General features: G+C 37.4%; 1 protein-coding gene across 1 annotated transcript in view; it reads right to left on the bottom strand.

Annotated features, from left to right (window-relative positions):
- The window catches only part of UTRN (utrophin), a 482,739-nt gene that overhangs the window by 132,784 nt on the left and 325,673 nt on the right, over nt 1–24,282 (bottom strand). The window contains exon 51 of the mRNA XM_065888619.1: nt 8,657–8,829. Within this exon, the coding sequence (XP_065744691.1) occupies nt 8,657–8,829 (173 nt within the window). The remainder of the gene's footprint in view (nt 1–8,656; nt 8,830–24,282) is intronic.

Below are 24,282 nucleotides of genomic sequence, written 5' to 3' on the forward strand. Positions count from 1 at the left end.
GGACAGCACTTAAGAGGGCAGATATAAACTGCCAAGGTATATTTGTAGACAAGTGAAGATATATTTGAAAAGTGGTAGGTCTGCCAAAGAATTTGATGACTCAAATTAAGAGGAGTAAATATATACTATCCCCTATTGTGTAAGGAAGAAATGCACAGAATTAAATACCCACGTTGGCATTCTTACTACAAAGAAACTTTTATGGTAAAACCCATAGATTACAAATTGAGTTATAGTGAAAGAAAATACCTTCATTAGTGCAAGAATAACCAGTAACTTTAAAAGGGGATTATTTCTGCTCCCAGAAAAGGAATTAAGATTGACTAGGGGAAAAAAGTAGAGTCCTCAGAATTCAGTTTGTTCTGAAAAGAACACCAAATCTGTGCTTCCAATATTGTAGCCACCAGCAATATGTGCCTATTTCAATTTAAAGCTTCAGTTAACTAAAATAAGTAAAATAGGAAATTCAGTTCACCAGTTGCACTAGCCACATTTCAACTGCTCAACATGCCACATATGGCTAGTGGTTACTGTACCAAACAGCGCAGATACAGAACATTTCCATCATTGTAGAAAGTTCTACCGAAAAGCACTGAGACAGAGGAAAACAAGAAGGAAAGCTGCAGAATTTTCCTCTATGAGATCTGAGAAAAAAAATTTTAGAAGTTTTACAATATGGTTAGCAAAATCAACTACCTAAAGTTAAAAGTGGTGTCAATGACATTGTAAAAGTGTGATAACGTTAGATGTAATGATGATGTTAAAGGTTAATCTCCTCTAAGGCCCTCTAAAAAGGTGCTCTGAATCTTTAAGAGGCTCATAAAAGAAAGGGAAGATAGAATTTTATCTTTGAACCCTGTTTTCATTAGATTTGAGAATTTCACTGGCCTTTGAAACCGTAAGTTAATAAGGATCCATATTAAACATTAACATATTAAACATTAAGGTGATAAGTGGATATTTAATTAACATAATCCTAAATTATACAAATTTAACATATAAGTTTAAGCCATGGCCTTCACATTACTGAATTTATTAGTAATTTCCAATTCACATTTTTCCAGGGAGTAAAAAACATTGTTAAAAATTCCTAAGAGCCTATCTTCTAGCTCAGGTTTCAAATCACTATCTTTGCTTATATCGATCTAAGTGGAATACAGACTTGTATGTATTGTTTTTCGATTGCAAAAGAATAGTTGGTAAATTAGATTTCCGTATTTTAAAAGTGTGATCAAAGTTATCCAAAAAGGGACTTCCCTGGTGGTCCAGCAGTAAAGAATCGGCCTTCCAATGCAGGGGACACAGGTTCGATCCCTGGTCAGGGAACTGGGATCCCACATGCCGCGGGGCAACTAAGCCCGTGCGCCACAGCTACTGAGCTCACGCACCTTAATGAGAGAGCCTGTGTGCTCTGGAATCCTTGCACCACAACTACAGAGCCTGCACGCCACAACTAGAGAGAAGCCCACGTGCCACAGCGAAAGATCCCACAAGCCTCTACAAAAATCCTGCGTGCTGCAACTAAGACCCAACGCACCCAAAAATATAGATAAATAAAAAAGTTAACCGAAAAGACTGGAAAATAGTACTTAAGATATTAACCCAAGGCTTTGAGTCACATGTAATTCCGTAGTTCCAATGATCACGCCGTGGTCAATGGAGGTAACGTCAAGCATTTCATGTAGACACAGTGAATGTTCAATAAATATTAGCTGTTATTATGATCTTTGACAGATAGTCTCTTTTCTAAAAATGATGATAAAGTGCAGCGAATATTCCCGGCCATGACAATACTGATTTTAGCACAATGAAAGCACAATTTGAAATACAGAATGCACAGAAGGGACATCTATCTGACGGCCTTATTCTCAGAAAAGAATGAAGCAAGGTTGCATGCAGAGAGGGAGATTTCGAGAGGTTTTGGGAGCCAATGAGGAATCGAAATCTTTAAAAGTTAGGGATAGTGGTGATTATGATAGAAAATCATTCAGAATTGCAATAGCAATTCTAAGTAGAAACTGTCAAGTCTCAGTTGAAGAAATGTTATCATTTTTCACTTTCCAGTGCAACACTAGGAAGCCCAGAATTTAGATCAGGGGATAGGGAGGGTATGATTATCAGAGCATCAGCAATTGGAAAAGCAGACAGGAATTTCAAGGGGGAGAGGAATTTCAAGGTCCTGACATTACTGAAATGGTTTATAATGAAATCCAAGCTGGGTAGATGGGGTTGATGAAATCTGAAAAGTGGAAGGGTTTAAGCAACTAAAGATAAGGAGAAAGGTGTGTAGGTTTGGGAAGATGAAGGAAAAATAAAAAGAAAGCTAGGAATTCCTCAGGTGAAAATATTAGAGGATGTGCATTTTAAAACAATCTAGTTAGAATATTGTAGACAAATTTGAAAAAAATAAAATGTGTGCTCTGAAAACAATTTGCCCCTGGTCTCCTGAGATTGCTCATCCCAGGGATGCCAAGATAACATGGGATGTCAACTAAGTCCTAGGCCTGGGCAGATCTATCGGGCTTAGAAACAAAATAGGGATAAAAGCATTTAGAGATAAAGTAAGAAGAAACTGAGAAGTCAAAATATACAGTTATCAGTAGAGATGTCGACACCAAGGATGATAAGTGAGGAAAAGATGCAGAATAAAAAGGAAGTCAGGGGCTTCCCTGGTGGCGCAGTGGTTGGGAGTCCGCCTGCCGATGCAGTGGAGCCAGGTTCACGACCCGGTCTGGGATGATCCCACATGCTGCGGAGCGGCTGGGCCCGTGAGCCATGGCTGCTGAGCCTGTGTTCCACAACGGGAGAGGCTACAACAGTGAGAGGCCCGCATACCAAAAAAAAAAAAAAAAAAAAAAGGAAGTCAGAAGCTCAAATCAATGAGTAAAGTAGAAGAGTGTCCTATACATCAGGAGGAAGCAGGAATAAGATGATGAGAGGGTAAAATAATAGATGTATCCACTTCTAACGACAAGCTGTTGAGAGATGGAGAAGCAATGCTTAAGAAATAGCAGTGAGGCTGCCAACTTTCCTTCTTATCCCTGTGCGCAGGCTGCTGTTCAGCCAGTGTCTGCTGGCACCATACTGGGAGTTTATGGCTAGCATTCTACTTGGTGTCCACAGTAGTTGTTAAATATTCAGAATGTTCCTGTTGACTGCCAGGTGAGGAAAATGGGAAAACTGAACTCTATTAAAGAGTGTTTCAAGTAAAGCAGGCAATTAAGGGGACAGTCAACTTTCAATTATAGAGAAGAGTGATGGGAGAGTTTAAACAAATATTAAAGACATAGGAGAATTTGTTCACAATAGAAGCCAGTGCAAGTGTAGACTATACTTTAAAGGAATGAGAGGAAAGAACAGAGGAACAAGAATTCATAGTGCACTCAGCAAGCAACATTTTCAGTAAGGACTGAAGGAGGCAGCTGGCTGTGTGGGAAGTTACTTCATGTTTTTGTTAATGAGAACACCTCCACACCCCAGCTCCTTGGGAAGGGGTTTTCTCACTAAGTACATTCCTGGCCTCTTCTCCACCCTTTCACTCTCTCTGTCCCTGTAGAGGTAGGGTGAGGAATCTGATTTGTAGATTTGGGGAATAACTTGATCTCCTTAGCTCAGCTCACTCTTGCCTTTTGAGAACAAGTCTGCAGAGACTGAGTTCTTTTCTACTCTTCCATGCAGGGTTTCCCACATGGGAGGCCACATTCTCCAGTGACTGCTGGGAATTCTGCCTACTTCTGGAGTCCGGTTAACAGCACCATTTAGCTCTTACTCTAAGCACCTCCTCCCACCTAGCCTCTGTCAGTAATTAACATGACACTGTTGTTCTCACTTGTCCTTACTTTTGTTTCCTATTTCTTCTGAATCCAGCCAAGAAAGAGGGATGCTACTTGTTGGGGACCTTCTCAGAAATTCCCAATATTAGTGACTAAGAAACAAGATGGGGTAGGGAGAATTTCTATGTCTTCTGAACTAATTAGTTCCAAACATAATGGTAATCAATGAGAGTAATAAGAATAGTTAACAATTATTTAGTGCTTACCATGTGCCACTGTTTTAGGTACTTTATAAAGGCTAATTAAATCAACTATTCATGATGACTCTATAAGGAAGTTACTCCTATTATCCCTATTTTGCACAGGAGGAAATACATATTGGCCAAGTAACCTCCCCGCAGTGTCACAGCTGCCAAGGAACAAAATTAGTGTTTAAACTTACTAGGCAGTCTAGCTCCAGAGTATTAAATGCATCCCGGGCTTCCCTGGTGGCGCAGTGGTTGAGAGTCCGCCTGCCGATGCAGGGGGCGCAGGTTTGTGCCCCGGTCCGGGAAGATCCCACATGCCGCGCAGCGGCTGGGCCCGTGAGCCATGGCCGCTGAGCCTGTGCGTCCGGAGCCTGTGCTCCGCAACGGGAGAGGCCACAACAGTGAGAGGCCCGCGTACCCCCCAAAAAAAAAAAAAAAAAATGCATCCTGTACCACTTCTCTCTGAGGTGTGCTTACTATATGAGGGCTCATTACTAAGAATAATAAACCATTTTATCATTTTTTTAATTGCGATATGATTGACATATAACATTAGTGTCAGGTGTACAACATAGTGATTCAATATTTTTATTGATTACACTCCATACAGTTATTATAAAATATTGACTATATTCCCTGTTCTGTACATTGCATCCTTGAAACTTATTTGTTTTATACCTTAATTCCCTTCACCTATGTTGCCCCTCCCCCACTCCCCTCTGGTAACCGCTAGTTTGTTCTCTGTATCTGTGAGTCTGTTTCTGTTTTGTTATATTTGTTCAATTGTTTAATTTTCTAGATTCCACATGTAAGTGAAAACATACAGTATTTGTCTTTGTCTTACTTATTTCAGTAAGTATAATACCCTCCAGGTCCATCCATGCTGTCACAAATGGTAAAATGTCATTCTTTTTTTTATGGCTAATATTCCATTATATATATATATATATTTATATATATATATGTATATATACACACACACATATATACAAACACATATATATACATATATACGCATATATATAAATATTCCATTGTATGTGTATATATATATATATATATATATATATATATATATATATATACACACATATACAATCTTCTTTATGCATTCAACTGTTGATGAACAGTTGCAGACTGTTTCCATGTCATGGCTATTGTAAATAACGGTGCTATGAACACTGGGGTGCATATATCTTTTCAAAGCAGTGTTTTCATTTTCTTTGTCTCAATACCCAAAGCGACTATAATCAAAATAGTATGGTACTGGCACAGAAACAGAAGCATAGATCAATGGAACAGAATAGACAGCCCAGAAATAAGCCCATGCACATATGGTCAATTAAATCTACAACAAAAGAGGGAAGACTACACAATGGGGAAAAGAGAGTCTCTTTAATAAGTAGTGTTGGGAAAACTGGACAGCTACAAGTGAAAAAATGAAACTAGACCATTTTCTCACACCGTATACAAAAATAAACTCAAAATGTATTAAAGACTTAAATGTAAGACCTGAAAACATAAAACTCCTAGAAGAAAACATCTATGCAGTACACTCTTTGTTGGTCTTAGCTATATATATATATATATATATATATATATATTTTTTGCATTTGTCTCCTTAGGCAAAGGCAACAAAAGCAAAAATAAAGGAATGGGATCTAATCAAACTAAAAAATTTTTGCACAGAGAAGGAAACCATCAACAAAATGGAAAGGTAATCTACCGAATGGGAAAATATATTTGCCTATGATATGTCCCATAAGGGGTTAATACCCCAAATATATAAAGAACTCACACAACTCAATACAAAAACAAACAATCTGATTTAAAAATGGGCAGAGAACCTGATAGGCATTTTTCGAAAGAAGACATACAGATGTCCAACAGACACATGAAAATATGCTCAACATAGAGGAAAATCATCAGGAAAATGCAAATCAAATCCACAATGAGATATCACCTCACAACTTTCAGAATAGCTATGGTCAAAAAGACAAGAAATAACAAGTGTTGGTGAGGACATGGAGAAAAGGGAACCCTTCTGCACTGTTGGTGGGAATGTAAAATGGTGCGACTATGGAAAACAGTTTAACGGTACTTCAAAAAATTAAAAATAGAACTATCATACGATCCAGCAATTCCACTCTTGGGTATTTCTCTGAAAGGGTCTCTTCACAGCTCTCCTTGTCTTTAGAACTTTTCTCATCTAATAATGCACTCTCCATAATTGTGTGGGAGGGATATTTCCAAAGCTTAAGTCTAATCATGCCACCTAAAAATTTTCAAATTCCATTACCAGTGGAATGGAGCATAGTACACACAGGTGTTCCATGATTTGTGTCTTACCTCCCTCCTCACCTTTTCCTCTAGTCACAGTCTTTCCCCTCTACATCATCAGCAAATTCTATTCTCAGTCAGACTGAACTTCTTAACTGCTCCATGAAAACACAGTGTTATTTCTGGCCTCCTGCTTAGATATCTTTCTCCAATCCTCATCCAGTCCATCTGGGGAAAACTATACACCTTTCAAGGCTCAGCTTAGTTATCATCTCTTTCATGAAGCCTTTGATGGTCATCTGAAGTGAAAGTTACCACTTCCTCCTTTGGACCCATCTTAGCCTGAAGAGAACTGTGAACCCCCTAGGGGTAGGGGCCATATCTTATTTATGATTCACAATGCCTTAAACCTAGAAGTAAGTTCTTATTAAATGCTTGAATTTCCAGAAATGAGTAATGAGACTAAAAATTATTTTAATTTATTATCACATTACTAACACATTTTACTGGAATGTATGATTTGTCTTGATCCAGAAGCCCATTGGCAAAAGCTTATTCCCCCATCTTCTAAAAATAACATTGTTTATTAGATAATATTCCAACTAAAGCTTATGAGTTCTTTCTTTCCAGGTTAGAAAAAAAAAATGTGACTTGACAGGCTTAGGCGATAAAGGCCAGGAAAGGTCAAAGATTTTTTTTGTCTTCATTAAATTCTCCTTCCTGAAGAACTCATCCTCCAAACTCTCAAAATTCCAGCACCATGTACACAGTCTTCACCAGGGCCAGGCCTGTGGCTTTTAGCTTGTTACACTAGTTGGGTTTGTTAGAACCTCAGTGAATGTTTTCTACTATGTTAACACTTTAAATCTTTTTATTTGTTTATATTTATGGGGAACAGAAAGGTGAAACCCAATGGGGTCTGGCCAGTTGAAAATTCAATTTTAAGCAATCACAAGTATATTCTCTCACTATACAATACTCCCTAATTTTCCTAACTAAAATAGAGTAGTTGGTTGATAATGTCCAACAGGATCTTTACATAGAGGTTTCCATAGTCATGCTACATTACCCCCTTCTTTAAGTGTAAAAAGAAGTGCAAATATCCCTTTATGAGCCCCAGAAGAATAAAAGCCTTTCAGGATTTCTCTTCAGAAGGAAAATTTTTTTAAAAATTCATTCACAGTAAATAATCCGCAAAAGATTTCTGCTCTCCATGAAGTAGTCTATAAAATGCAGAAACCAGTTGAAGCAGATCCACTGAACCCCTTTATGTAAGAAAAAATAAACTAGATGCTACATTAGACAGAAATTACATAGACTAAGGAACTATCAGATTACCCCATTCAATCTTCACAGCAATCATGTGGGTTAAATATTTATATTTTGATTTTGTAAATGAGAAAACCAAGGCTCAGAGAGACTAAGTGACTTGCCCAAGTCAAATTCAAGTCAAATTCAAGACCATTTGGTTTAAGACTGTACATTTTTCAATACATCATACCGTTTCTGAACTTTAAGATTTAAGAAACTGACCTAGATGCGAGATCCAAGTCTTTCTACCAACATTCATGTTCTTTCTTAGTCAGTTTCCACTAAACTCATATCCATTACATATTATCCACCATCTAGTAAACATAATTCTAAAATGTTCTTAACTCCCAGTAATAATATTAATAGCTGTCACAGTAGGTCTTTTTTCAATGTCCTTTCTTAGTCAAATTCTGGTCCTCAAATTCATCCTTATTTACTTTTTACTTTCTCCAAATGGAGACATGAATCATCAGTTATCCATTTTAGTGTCCATAAGTGATATCTAATTTCTAAAAGCACATCTTTAAATTGGACATACAAATTGCTTGACGAAGCAAAACACGTTCATTGCCAAGAGTCAGAAAGATCTAGATTCAAATCCTCGTGTGGCACTTGTTAGCTCAATATCTTGTCAAGTTCTTTATATTCATTAAGCCTCTGTCACCTCATGTAAGAAAGGATTTTACTATTCACCTCACTAGGATTTTTTGAATACTAAATAAAGAAATGTTTGTAAAGATCCTAACACAATACTTGGTTAAGGTAAACACTCAACAACTAGCAGGTATTGGTAAAATTATTAGTATTATTAGGTTTAAAATACGATATGCAAATTTGTGACTAGTCAGGAACAGTTGACAGAGGGCACTGGACATAAATGGAGCTAAAACTGTAACTTTAAAAAAAATTATCTTTGCATTTAAATCTTAAACTATTTCTGAAGAAGTAGCATGCTGGTAAGGCTTCCTGTTCTCTTCCTGATATACAAAAATCATGAAAATCCTCCTCCCCCATTATTTTTATTTTGATACTGACAACGCTGACCTGATACTGGCAGATTTTGCTTTTAAGTCGTTCCATCTTTGGTTCATATCATCCAGTCGATGCTGAAGCATAGTAGCCTCTTCAGAATTTCCCAAAGCTTTTACCATCTTCTGCCTGTTTCCATCAAGGCTTTTAAATATGTCACTGTGGGCATCAATTTCTGCCTGGATGTCCTGAACAGAAAAAGGCAAAGAGATAATGCAAATATTAGGTATTAGTGTCAACATTACTTGGGATTGCTATACAAACTTTACTTTTTTCATATTCCACAAATGAGTTTTTTAAAAGCAAAATAGTTAATTTTAGCTTAAATGATAACAAATTTAAGTGTTTTCACAATTTCTACATTGAAAATAGTAGTTTTTAAATCTTTAATAAGACACTGATTTCCCCCATTCTTAAAAACAGAATGTATCAATATTATAATCTAAATTTCATGTATCAGCTAGTTAGATGTTCAAATTCAATGAGAAATTTTTGAAATTTTGTACGACTGTGGCTGCCAAATCACTCAACTTTGCTTAATACCCAAATAAATCCTTTCTCCCCTTTCCACATAGGCAAAATATGTGGAATATGTAAAACTTCAAAATATGAAGTTTTACAGAGGTCACTAAGATATTACATAATTAAACTTTCTTTTTACATTTAGACAAACTTACTAATAGTTCGGCCTTTTAATCTAATAAAATTTATTTCTAAAAATTTAAAAAAGCATTCTCATAAAAATGTTTATCCTCATTAACAAATAAAAAATAATAACAAAATAATATTTCTCCTGTTGAAAAGGAAAATATTTTGTTCACTTCTATAAAGTAAATGTGAGGGCTTCCCTGGCGGCACAGTGGTTGAGAGTCCGCCTGCCGAGGCCCGCGTACCGCAAAAAAAAAAAAAAAAAAAAAAAAAAAAAGTAAATTTGAGTGTAGTTTAAGTAAAATAAGAATTAATATAAATTAATAATAAAAATTGGTTCAGACTTTGACGAAGCATTTTGGCAATTTGTATCAAAAGCCTTAAAACTGTTGAAATTACCTATCCCACGAAGATTTATGTATAAACACATTTATCACATTGATTGTTTTTAAAATAAAAAAGTAAAAACTTTCGTAATATACATTAATGCTAGTTTATTATTAGGTTTTAAAATGGAGGATAAAAAACTGTATATTGTGATGTTAATTTAATTTTTAAAGTAGGTGTTTAAATTAGCCTATGTATTTGTAAATCATTGCACACACATACATTAGAAGACTATAAGAAATAAAGCAAAATAGTGCGATCTCCGTATAAGAGGATTAAAGGTGATTTTAGTTTTCTTCTTTACACTTCTCTGAGTTTCCAAGTTTCTATAAAAAACAGGGTCTCTTTTTGTAATTAAACAAATACAACAAATTTAAACTTTAAAATACAGAGGGTCTTATCAATTGTTTAGTTCTCTCCTGTTATAAGGTTGTCAACACAATTTTCTATATTAATTTGGCAATCACCTTTTCTTCATGAATAAATGGGATGTGTAGCTAACTCTAGTGTGACAGCCACTACCATCCAACAACTGAGTATGAACTTACAAACAGAAAAGCAGACACCAGAAGGGGCCATGAAGGTGTCAGGTGAGTCTCCATGGCATTAATTGGTAAGGAATATTAAGGCAACATATTGCAGAAATAAAAATTATATTTCTGGTAATGAATCAGAATTAGTAAAAGAAGAGCAAACCCAAACACTATAATTTTGTTACACTTCTCATCTTCAATTTTCCTTTATAATCATCATTCTTCTTTAGTTTCTCCAACTCTAAATGGGCATGGTAAAAATTTAAACAGAAATTCTTCGAATACTCAGAATGCTATTATTAATTTAGAACTTACTCCTGATAAGCAATCCATGTATTCCATTAAGAACCAAGGCTTAGCGGCCAGCGTTGAAGTGACTGTTCTTCAAGTATCTACAGACCTACACAAACCAGGACACATGGAAAAGCCTTGTACAACTCACTACTCCAATCGGCATGGTAAAAAGGTATCACACGAGGTTAAGGGGCAGAACTGCTGTATTATAATTTCTGGGAAGATTTGTGACATCTAAGATGACATTAATAGGGTCATATTTGAGAGATGGGAGAGGTGAACACAAAGTTTGATGGACGGCTTCTGCAAAATTTATGCTCTAAATTTGCAAGCCCATTGGTCTCTGGGTTATCTAACAACAAAGCCAAATCAGGTCTCCCTGCAAAGTGTAATCTGAGTACACCCAGAATTACGGTTAACCACTGAACAGAAACTCAACATTGTTGACTCTTCTGCACTTTACTAGCACCTCCATCTCAGAGAGTACACAGCAGACACTGATGGGGAAGCAGGGAAACACAGCCAGATACCAATTCAAGGTTCTCAGGCTGGGCAACAGTAGGCATGTAAATGGCAATCTGGTTATAAATTGAACTTGCGAGGTTTCAAACAGAAATGCTCAGTAAAAAAGAAAAAGAAAAGGGAACTTCTGCTGAAAGATTCTTTGATGACATCTCCTGAACAACACAGTCCTATTCTTTAGAATAGAACTGTTTTATTTTTGTGTCCTGAGATGCATTTTAAGACCTCCAAAGACATATATCAAAAGCCCAGTTTTAAACTTCGGCTGTAAAGATGTATGATAGCCATCTTTCTCAAAAAGCTCAGTGACAGAGTAAATAAGCAAGGCCTCCCTTTGCTCTGTATTGTCAAGGAGAATTTGGCCTCTAATTTCCTGTGCAGGTTCCTAAACATCATTACCAGTGGACCACACCTAAAATCACAAGGCAACTTCAAACCACAACTTCCTGTAGCAGCCTGACCTATTTGCTTCTTTTCATATTCAAGAGACATAGAAAGACAGAAGCACATCAAGATTCATAAATAGTTTCCTCAGTTTCACAGGAGCATTCCACAGCATGAGGAAATTTGGATACCCAAAGCACGAAGCAAATTTGCCTCTTCACTTCAGATCAGGTGATGCCTGTTCCAATCCGGCCACAATGACAGATGGAGTAAAACAGAACTGCATCACTGGCCCAGTCAATGATCATTAAGTACTTCCATAACATTTTGGTTAAGAGCACCACCAGGGATCATATATTCATGTTGCAACATAAGTTTCAATATGTGGAAAACCCTTCCACACAGGAGCCTCATCAAAAATTAGGAAGAAAATCAACAACCAGAAAACGATCAAAGAAAAGAAAATCAGCATACATTGTTCTTTTAATTTAACATTTGGTGGCATATTTATTTGGCCAAATATATCAAGAGCTCCTAAAGACAGAAAATCATCTTAATATTTCTTCTGTATCCTTCAGAGTCTCTGTTACACAGAGTAAGTCTAATGAAAAATAGATGTATACGGATAGACAGATACATAGATAGATACATAGATAGATGGATGCAAAATTGCATAAATGAGTGTATGAATAAGTTCATCTTGACAGACTGGCATATTAGCCACTGTAATGCCAAGAGAAATCAGACAAATAATTAGAAGGAAATGTAGTAATCATTTTGTTTAATCTCTTCGTTCAAAAAATTTAACAGGGAGAAATTTTATTATTTAGAAGCCTGCACTGCAAAGCCTTGCCTAAGCTCTTTGCTGGAAATTTAGAATTACCCGCAGTTAATGAATCATGCTCCTTCACAGATCCCTGGGTAATGACGCACTGGTTTTAAAATCAAGATGCCAGCATGGAAGTCTGTCAGATCCTGACCCTGATGTAACATCAAATGCTAAAATAAATTAAAGTTCTATGAAAGAGGGTTAACTCCCATTGCACAGCTGGGAGACTTGCCCTACTAATGCTTACCTCTGCCACCTGGAAGCCTTTCTGACCATTAAATAAACATTAAAGCACAAAACGGTTATTGATAATTAGTTATGGGAATGTAATCCATCTAGAAGCACAAAGCAATGCTCTTCCAACCATTTAACATAAGGCAGTCATGTGCAAAGAGGGATCCCAGCAAAGTATTCGAGCAGCTAAACTAACATTTGAAAACAGAAGAAATACTTTAAGAATTCACTCGAAAGCCTTGCAGTATACTTTCAAACAATGTAAGCATAATGTAGAAGGTTAAGAAAAGCTAGGGGTTAGAATAAAGAGACTACGTATTTTTCTCTAAGTAAAATACCATCAAAAGCCTAAGATGCACACTTTCAGAAGAACCTTGCAGAAGACAGCTACAAAAGCTCACAGCGGTTCACTGATCAACAATTAGTCTTTTTTTATACAACACCCACTATCCAGGTCAAGATAAACTGTACAAATAAAGCAAAACATTTATTCATTTACTTATTTAATAATTGATATTTTAATACCAGTTTTGCCCTAACTGGACATTTCTTCAATGATATAACCCATAGAGATATTATATGCAAACGCTTTATAATGTAAATCACATACATTTTATTTCTTTATAATGTTCTATAATCAAGTAGTGGCTGCGGCTGTGTAAGCAAAAATATTTCCTTAGGGCTTCCCTGGTGGCGCAGTGGTTGAGAGTCCGCCTGCCGATGTAGGGGACACGGGTTCATGCCCCGGTCCGGGAGGATCCCACATGCCGCGGAGCAGCTGGGCCCGTGAGCCATGGCCGCTGAGCCTGCACGTCTGGAGCCTGTGCTCCGCAACGGGAGAGGCCACAACAGTGAGAGGCCAGCGAACTCCAAAAAAAAAAATTGCCTTAGATTATTATAAACAGAACTGTTTGAACCCTCTTATAAGAAACAGAGATTTAGAATAGTACCACTAAGAAGTCTCCAACAACTAAGTTGGTATTAGAATAGATTCATCCTCTTTGGGCCTTGCTGACATAATTTTGGTTTATTTTTGCACGACATATTTACCTAACCCTACATGGCCACAGAAGTGTTTTCTCTGAAGGAATCCTGACCCCTTTTCTGAAGGTGAAGAAGTGAGGTTAGCAACAACTTCCCAACTATATCCCAAGGCTCAGGCTAAATCAACAAAGTTAACCATTAGGGGAAAAGAAATCCACTGTTCCTTTCAAAAGTGAGACCGGAATTCAGAGACAGTTTAGGATTGACGGTCAAGAGCTCAGTAAGATCACTGCCTGAGTTTCAGGTTTAGAAAATGAGGGATCATACCTTTTAAAAAATAGTTAGGTATCACCTAAAAAAAAATACAACCTAATAATATCCTCAAAGGTCATTATGTGCTATGTAAATATGCTTTGAGACAGTTTGTGAGACTTCTGGGACAGTGAGTGATTGCAATTAACTAATCAATTATTACAATTAACTTGCTGATGTCAACAAATTGTTCAATTATTTATAAATTATATTTTCTTTCAACAACTAATCTCATAAATTTTAACCACTCTATTAATAATTATGGAATCACATTTTGACAGATAAAAGAGTGGTATCACCTGGTCGACAGCAGCATTTAAAATGTAAGAAATCGGACTCCCCTGGTGGTGCAGTGGTTAAGAATCCTCCTGCCAATGCAGGGAACACGGGTTCGAGCCCTGGTCTGGGAAGATCCCACATGCTCCAGAGTAACTAAGCCCGTGCGCCACAACTACTGATTCTGCGCTCTAGAGCCCACGAGCCACAACTACTGAGCCCGCGTGCCACAACTACTGAAGCTCGCGTGCCTAGAGCCCGTGCTCTGCAACAAGAGAAGCCACTGCAATGAGAAGCCCGCGCACCACAACGAAGAGTAGCTCCCGCTCGCTGCAACTAGAGAAAGCCCGTGCGCAGCAACCAAGACTCAACGCAGCCAAAAAAAAAACAAAAAAAAAAAACAAAAAAAAGTAAGAAATCAATGCCAGTAATGTTCTTTTCCCATTATCTGTGATTATAAATATATGTTAGACAATAGAGTAGGAAAAAAGTTAAATTACTAAGTGGAACAAATTTACAATTAACTGCACTTTCAAGATAATTTGAACAAGCCAACTTGAAATGATAAAAAAGAAAGAAACAAAGTACATTTTAAATTCCAACATAGCAAACACTGCTATTAAGAAAAATATTTTTCACAACAAAGTAAAATGTTCAAAATCCTTGACTCTATACCAATTGTTACTAAAACATACGAACATCCTAGTGAGTTAAAATACAGTGGCTTTCCTTCTGAGGTGCACTTTATATAAGCAGGTTTGATCTACACATGAACATGAGTTCAAGAACAGTTATTAACAAATATTTTCAAGTTATCAAACTACTGCCCCACCCTAATTCCTAAAATCAGATTGTATAAATGAAACTGAACAAGTTTGAAAACGCAAAGGTTTTTGTATTTTAAATGTTTTAAACAACAGTTCTGGGGCACCCAACTCTTCAACTTCTGACCTGTGAAAAAGCAGTTCCTATTGCCCAGAAAGCTCTCATTTTCTTCCCCAACACACATCTCCCACATGTAAGCCCACAATCTCAGTTCCTTCCTTAATTTTAAAGTCATCTTAAGTCCCAGTTTAAATATCATTTCTCCAGGAGAAACTTCACTGCACTCAGGTTAGATTATGTCTACCTGTCGCTCTTACAGCTACCTCCTTTTGCTCAGTCACAGGCTTACAGAATACAGACTTGTTTAAGGTCGGTATCCTCCTACTAGGCTGTAAACTCAAAGAGTGGAGGTCTACCCTGTTATCCATGCCATCCTTGAATTCAGCCCAGTGTCTGGTACATACTGTGTACTTCATAAGTATTTACTAAATATTAAAGCAAGAGTAGACCTTGAAATTGGAAGTTGACCGTGTCTTTCCAGGATAAAATTTTTAAAAATTAGATATTGCAAATTGAGCAGCGAAATATAGCTTCAAATTATAATTTTAAATATTGGTCATCCTAAAGGATGTCAATATCATAAAGGAAATTTAGCATTGAGCGGTTTCTCTCTGTGTTGTCACCATGGGAAGCATCTTTCCCAAAGGATTCACCAAGAGAGTGGTGCTACTCAGACTCCGTCTTTCTCTCTGTCTCTCTCTCTCTGTCTCTCTCTCTCTCTCTCACACACACACACACCCTTAGAGAACTACCATTAATCATCTAGTAGCAGAACTGCATAAATTAATAAAAGGCAACAGTCACTCAAAATGTCACTAAGCTACAACTGTCCATTATTCTATCCTCTGTGACTACTAAATAAATGGAACAGACAGTACACAGTGCAGATGGCCAAGTATACCAATATATTAACAGCCACTGAGTCCATCAGATACTTCCATTATGAAGTACTTTCAAGGAGAAAATCAATTCATTAAAATCAAGGTGGCATTAAAACCAACTCACAGGCTGCTTTTCAGAAAGGTATTTTGGTGGATCAGCTTTCTGTGTCAAGTCAACTGTGAGTCTGAAGTCTCTGTAGAGTCACCCTGGTCACAACTGCTCTCCCCTCATCACCTGGCTGGGTAATTAGGATCTGCTTGCTGCCTGGCACTTTTTGCCATAAGGTCATCCTCTCTTGGCGAGAAGTTCCTGTTTCAATCTCCTCTTTAAGACCACTCTGGGGAACACGTGGTTCCCTTCAATCAGGGCTTCCTGATCCTTGGTGAGCTGTCACCTTGAGGAAACAGTAGAGAATGTTTCCGGTCCCCTGGATCCCCAGGAACTCTGAGTCCCAGGTGCAATTTGCCCATCCTGCTAATGCTGGAAAACCACAATTCTAGCATCACACATTTTGGGACTAGATAACCAGATTACAGACCCCAACGATATGCCGAACATCCATGTGTGAACAGATACCCAAATATAAGTCACAAACCACTAGATTTCTTTAAAATTCAAAAACTATCAACTAGATATCCCCTTTCAATTTATCTCACAAACAAACTGCTGTCTTGAAGTTACGCCGAAGGTCTGCTGTCATCTGGAAATTTCACTTATCTGACCAGTCTTCAACTTTTCAGATTAACATTATTGGAAGACCCACGACTATCCCAACCTCGTACTCTAGTTTTCTTAAAGCCTGAAATGGTTTCAGGACTCCAGCAAAACACCTTTTGCTCTGGGAACTTAAACATCAGCTTGAACTATTATAATTACTGATAAGAAAAGTGTTAAATCACCAAGTGTTAAATCACCGTGTGATCTGCTCTAGAAGCAGATCACTAATATTGAGGAAAAGATAAGACTAAGGAAACTGAAAATAAAGGGACTATGGGAAGACCGTTAGCTTCCAAAGGTGTCACATGGCTTTTGCACTGGAGCAGTAAGCCTTGGTCATTCCCTAGAACTGGCATTTTTGCTTTCAGAGTTGGGGGAAGGTAGTTGTATTTGAGGTGTGAGGTAGTGGTACCTTTCCATAATACCGTTTTCCTGGCAATGAATCAATGTAGCATAGGCTAAATATATGAGACAGCTTTTGTGAAAATACACAAAGGATTTTTTTTAAATTGAGTTGGAGAAAAATACATTCATGTATGACAACTTCCTACAAATGAAATATGGCAAGGAGATTAACTTTCACATTGATTTTTATAAAGGCGTCTAACACAAAAATAAACATATATGGAGAACTTCAGACTGTGAATGGCAGCAAGATTGTTTCTCTGAATTTGCCCTTTGTCTCAAAAAAAAAAAAAATCCCAAATCAAGCTTTTGACAGGACTAGGCCTGTAGGCTTCTTTTACTGTCAATTTAACTACTAAAAGAAAAAATAAGAAATATGCAGATACTAAGGTTTAGGAATTAAAGGAGGAAACTAATATGACCAGAACTGGTAACTTTGTCAATAAAATAGCCAAAAAGCTGAGGCAGGTTACCAATCTCTGGTATCCGACCTAGGCTTTCAAGACCAATAGCAGCAATTACAGTACAAAAGGCCAGCTACTGACCACAATTACGGCCTCTCAGGGGGTCTAAGTAATGAATTATTCATGTAACGTATGCCCTATATACCTTTTTAGGAAGAAACAGACAAATCTATGCAAACCAAGCTAACAGACCGGTCATAAAGTTTGTCACCTGCTGTTACCAGCTGCCATAAAGAAAGTTTCTCTAACCTCCTCCACCCCTTCTAAACGGTGAGCAAGTTGACCAGGAACCATCCTTTACCCTCAGGAATGTAGGTGCTTAATAACATATTAAAGGGAGAGGTCAAAGTGAACCCTGTGTTACAGTCCTTACTATGACAGTTGGGGTGCGGGGAGGGAACCGGGTAGGAGGGAGCATTCAACCAGGAGAAGCGAATTCTTCTTTCTCCACCCTCTTCCCACTGCACTGTTTCTACCATCAGGAGGCAAGCAATGACTGCAATTGTTTTGGAAAAGCTTTCAAACTTTTCAAGTGACACGGCTTTATGCCTTTTTCCCCCGGGCAATTGTGGTTTTGTAAGAAAAAGCGCATTATTCTGTAAATGACTCAGTACAGTCTTGCTTATATTTATACTTGCAATGAACCATAGGGTATTCGTGGTGACAGCCACAGAGTACATCTTTAACAATAATGATAAGTAATTGATTTATGCACAGAGAGTACTTCATCCCTTTCCTTTTCTTTAAAGATGGGAAGTTGAAAGAACATAGGTGTTTGGCATCCAAAGGCTATGGAAGGCAGAAGCCCATGAGCAGCACATGGACGCTTTGTTTTGTTTAACTGTAAATGTAAGGTAGCCTTTGGCGGGCTAGACTCAGTCCTAGAGTGTGCCAAGAACTTTCCCATGGAAAAAAGAACTAAATGCAAAAATAATGATCCAAGCATTAAAGCTCCATTAAAAGTGCACACAAGCACTCTACATTTAAGACAGACAGAACCAGAAAGAAAGAGGAGAAGTCTGAGGTCAGATGTGCCATCGTCACTGTGAGGCATCCTCTCCTGACTCTCAGAACTGAATCTTCAGAAAGGAGGCTGGGAAAGTCAGTGCTCGGCCACTGCAGGGAGATAAACCTGAGGGGTATGGAAAACAGAACCCAGGCCTGATGAAGTCAGACTCTGGCATGAAAACCCAGAGTTGTTGCTGGTTGTTTTTATGTTTTTTGTTTTTTTTTCCAAAATAACTTTCAATTAAATTACCAGCTGACTTGAGTACAAAGGATCTCTTCTGATGTGAAATTCTAAAACTGACAGGCATCATGAGAAGCCCTCCTGACCAAAGGCAAGATTGCTAACTTGATCTTTAGTTGAAAAAAATTTTTTTAAGAGGATATCAAATCAAATGCCTTAGAAGTTATATTAAATAATCAGAATCAATAGACTATCCGCCATCTAAATGCATAGTAAAAAAAAAGACAAGAAAAGGAAGAAAGAAAAAAGTACATTGATGAAGTCTGCTTTCTGCATACCTTTTCAAATTTTGTCAGCAATTCCCGTAAGCTGAAGTTCAGACCAATCATCGTCCAGTAGCCCTTGAAGCCTACATCTTTCCGGCAAACTTCCTTCAGACAACAGCGTTTAACTTCTAAAAACCGTATCTTTTCTGGCTATACTTTAAAATCCTTTGTAAAATCCTTTACAAGCCTTGCCCTTGAGCTATGGTCCATGAGCAGCAGCAGCTTGTGCTGGGACATTTTAGCCACCCCACCGTGGGTCCAGGATTTCATGGACTTCAGAGTTCGCAAGGAATAGACCTGCTTGTATGTTCTCTGGTAGCCGCGTTCCACGAGGCTGGCATGGTCTCCTTTTTCTCTGGAAAGCCCAGGATTCCCTTCTGTTCACCTCACTAATGACCTGCAGCCCACAACTGTTCTCTCCTGGGCCCCAAGCTTAGAGTTTGTTCTCAATTACACAAAGCAAAAAAGAAGCTATATCCTGGAAACTTGCATGAGAGAAGGCAAAAAAAAAAAAAAAAAAAAAAAAAAGAGCCAAGTATTACCAACTTCCTCCATTCAGACTAGTTTCAAGAAGAAAAAGAAAAAAAAAATCCTGGGTAAGGAGCCAGTTTTCAAAAAGCATGACTTATGTAGAGTTCGAACAGCAAGGAGGGCACTCTTGTCTGAAGAAACACCCAAACATGGGACAAGAGACCACCGGCTTGCACTCTCCCAGACACTGGCAGCCTGTGTTGCTATGGTAACCACCAAGCGAGTTTCAATCCATTTCCCTAAATCAAGCTATGCCTGAGGGATGCTGTGTCAGTGCAACAGAGCTAAGTTATTTAAAAAGCTGTTCTAGCCACCGGGAGAAAAGTTTAAGCCGCAGGTCTCATGGTCCCCTTTGCAGCATTTGCGGCAGGGAGGGCGCCTCATCACTTTGGCTCGCCGGTCTGACAGGAGTGTGGTAATCCACTTCTCTTTCCAGCAGTTGTTTATTATTTTAATCAGCATCCTCCCTTCCACCACCCCTCACACACAGTTTAAAGTGAAGCTCACTCCCACTTCCTGGAGGCCTCCCCGCCCCAAACTGCAGTACAGTATCTCTCAAATTATCTCAATCCTGAATGATCACAGGATCCATATTCCACTTTGGAGCCCACCCAAGAAAATAAAAGGGGTGGGGTGCACAGAACAATACAAATCATCAAACAAAACATGTATGGTCAATTGTATTATTTCTAAAAAGGTTTTGACAGTAAAGTGGATGGGGAAAATCCTTTTAAAGGAAAGTTGCTTTTTTTTAATCTCATTGACTGTTTTCATGTGGGGAATATACTTGTTTCCAAAATAAAACTTAATAAGAGAAACTACTCAAAATGTGAGTAATAACCAGTTATTTTTAAATGTGCCCTCCATTTTGATATTAAATTATTACTGGCACCGAGAGAAACACTATCTTCTACAAAGTGTTAAGAGCTTAAATGCTTTCAAAGAAAATGTTGAATCCACTGCTATTATGGACATTTGCGCTGCTACTATGGACATCATTCCAAGGCAAAAATGTGATTTTGTTTTTGCATTATATAGTTATTTAGTATAACAATAAAAGTATGACAGATATGTTCATAGGAAACATATTTCTCTAGTTGTGTGCAGAACTTCATCATAAATATGTAATGCTCATAAAAGTGACACTCTCACAAATGGAATGATGTTAATCTTAATATAACTAAGTTTGTTTTTTTGCATCAGGGCATAGAGGAAAGGAAAAAATAACCCTGATAAAAAAAAATAAATAAATAAAAAATAACCCTGATATTAGAATGTGTATCTCCTAAAAGGTTATTTGAATTACTTAAATATCAAAATTGTTAGCACTCATATGGAGAAAGAGATTCTATTAACAACAGGAAAAAACAAAATGCTATCAGGTAACAGTATACAATGTAGTTACTATTTTTTGGATTTGCAAACCATTTTTCTTTCCATGTCACTCTCAACTTATTCATATCAGTATTTAAATAGCATGTGTTTTACATATGTGGATCTGTACAAAATTTAACAAGCTTTCATAAATATTTTCATCATTTATTCATAAAAACCAAGATGTCTCCAGAGGCAAGCTGGCTTTATGAGATTTTTACCAGAATGTGTTTCACCTCAAAGTGCCCAATTCAGATTTATAGATAGACACTACTAATTTCAAAAACAAGTTTGGTAAACTGATTGTCCAGAAATTTATAAATAAAATTAATCTGTGCAGTTTGTATTCAGAAAGAAAGCACTGACATCAGCATGAGAGGGATCATCAGAAACAGAGAGAAGAAACTATACAGAAATTGACCAGGCCAACCCAGATCAGTGAAGGCTCTCGGGCCACATGCTGAGATCTTTCAGCAGCAACAAATAAACTTTTTACATAAATACAAGACAAAAGGAACCACCAGCACCAATACCACCTCCAGCACCACCATCACAAAAAAATAAAGGAGAGAGAGAAAAAGAACAATCTTTCTCAGCTGGGCAAACTTCCAACTACCACCCAGGGCGCTGGATGACTGTGATCAGAGACATGTGCAAACATGCAACCCCCCATGCACATATCAGAAGAGTGAATTAAATAAAAACTCTCTGTAACAACAGAGAATACCACAGTCTTTCTCTTAAAAACAGTCTTATGTTTAGAGGGTTTTTATACCAAGACAAGAAGGGTATCATTAGAGCCCCGAATATCTTGTATCCTTAGACAAGGCGAATCTATCAGGGAAAAGAAGCAGTGTATTAGGGAATCTTCCCAAAAGACAAGAGCAGGGGAAACTTTATCAGCATGATTGGCACTTCAGTCTTAGAAGAGATCAAGACAGCATAAGGATAGAGAGGAAAAGCATGTTCTCACATGAATTCTAGAGTGGAGTGTCCAGAAGCCAGAGCCTCTGCCAGCCACTCGCCTGCCTGCAAATGCTCGATACCCATTCTCAGAACTGACATCCTCTGCTTGGGGAGAAAGGGGAATACTTAAATAAAGCTCCCTACTCACAGTTATAAAATATCAAACATTAGGAAGATACATATGAACCTAGCTATGATGACGCCCTTTTCAGGAGGAAAATACTCAGTGGATCCACATGGAACCATTCCAAAGAAAAAATTTTTAAATGCTCACCTAATTTTAATAAGAGGGTAACTATATCCTCACTAAAACACTGGAAAGCAACTAAAAGTGTTATTTTTTAAAACTGAGGTATAACTGACATTAACAATAGACAACTTATTTATGTAGAAGTCCAAAGATATTCCATAAAATTCAAATAGCTTAACGTTTAATATATTATTCAGAAGTACTGTGCTCTTTGAGTGACACATTAGAAGAAAGACTTGTAAAATGTAAATGTGAATTGTTTTGATAACTGTGAGCACATTTTATTATGTATTTATGTTTGCTATCTATAAATAGGAATACTTTCTCAGTTTAAACTCTGTATACAAAATAACCTCTTGGTAATATTCCTTACATCTCCATAGCCCTTTCTTTTTCTTAAACCAAGTACCTCTTCGATAAATTATCTCCTGTAATCCTGTAATCATTAAAACAAAAAATACAGGCCCCCAATGAAAGCAGTGCATCACTAGAGAGACTTAGTAAATTGGATGATGAAATTTGAAGTAGTTGACATTTTGCCAGTCTAAACTAGTGTGCAAACAAATTGTGCGCTAAACCTTCGAGAAGTGGAATAAACATAATATAATACTATCAATCTGTTTGCAGCAGATCAACAAACACTGACTATCCTAAGATTCTCCAGTTAAATAAGCCATGCCTCAAACATAGACAACACAGTTCCATGAGAAAGAGGTTACAGAACCAGAGAGAAGCACAGGAAAACTCAATAAAGGAATCAGTAAAATCTAAACCTAAATTACTTAATAAAAACCACATTCCACTGCCAAAATGAAGAGACCTAAATGTACATACGGCTTTGGCAAAAACTTTCAAAGGCTAGGCTAATTTAAAATCTTTTTACACTTAAAAACTCTATTTCATTTAATTTGTTAAAAGACGACTTACTATTTAGCAATTTCATCAAGGCAAGAAGACATTCTTTAGGGTTCAGTCAAATATAAGCAAAAAGAGAAGTCTAAATGCTTTGCTGGAAAACAATTTATGCCTTACCCATATAGTGGATCCTAAAGTACCCTTCTCACTAAACATAAACTTCACATTTATAAACACTGTAACGACAAAGTATGTTTTCTATGCAAAATCTAACAGGTTTCTCTTTATATTGGTCAAGATAAAGAACAAAAAGAAAAGAAAAGAAAGGCGTCTTGGGAGCCTCTAAAACAAAGCATATGGAGGTCAATAGGTGACTACAAATAAATCAATACATCATGGCTTTATTCAAAATGAAGAGCTTCAGGCATGGGTAGAAAAGTTTACTTATTATAAACCCATTCAGACTTAAGGAAAGATCCAGATTATAATGGCTTTGAAAGGAATATACACAATTATCTTTTTCATAACTTTCCTAACTTGGGGTTTATTTTCAAACCAACATAGACCCTACACCCCAATCATGATCTGAGATTTCAATTCATTGTCTGCTGCCACTGTGGTTCTATTAAGGGGAGACTACATTACAGCTTTCTAGTTAACATCAGCCAGCAACCAAGTCTGTCAGCTGGTAGCTATTTAAGGTAATATACAGCCCTAAAGGGCAGAAGGTTCAATCTAAAATGGAGGCCTGAGCCCCCTGAAGAAAGGCGGAACTCTCCTTTTATCCCAGGAAGTTCAGGCAATATGCTTTGTACCCAAGGAGTTATTTTTAATGTTCATCTCTTCAATAATGTCATCTCTTCTGATAATTATGCAGGTAGCAATTGGGAAATAAAAATTATAATTCATAAGAAAAAGATTCTATAAGTATTTCCATAACCTACAGTCAGAAGACTCTACTAGACATTTTTAAAGGCACAAAGAGCTTTTTTTCCTTAAGGGGAGTGGATGGGTGCGGTGGGGATTGAGGAGGAAACATGCCAGCTGATCTGCTTCTGAATTAGCCAAGCAGGTGCAGGGGTCAGCCTTGAGCAACCTTCTAAATATTTAATGATTCAGACAGCACTTTATTAGGTGACTAAAAATAATGCCAAGATATGTTAATGTTTCAAAACCATATCCTTCCTAAAAATATGCGGCATCAGACAAGACTGAAACCATCTCATACAGCCGAGCCTCACAATTCCAGATGTGTACTGACAGCACAAGCCTGTGGGATACGCAACCAAATCACACAGGGCTTTGGAGAAGGTCCTTAAAGATTTTCTAAGGGTTTTCCAACTTTCCTCAGCTCCCCAGATTGAGAAAATTAAAGCCAAAATTGAAATACAAAT

This window comes from Phocoena phocoena, chromosome 12 (genome assembly GCF_963924675.1).
Source record: "Phocoena phocoena chromosome 12, mPhoPho1.1, whole genome shotgun sequence".
Classification (NCBI taxonomy): Eukaryota; Metazoa; Chordata; class Mammalia; order Artiodactyla; family Phocoenidae; genus Phocoena; species Phocoena phocoena.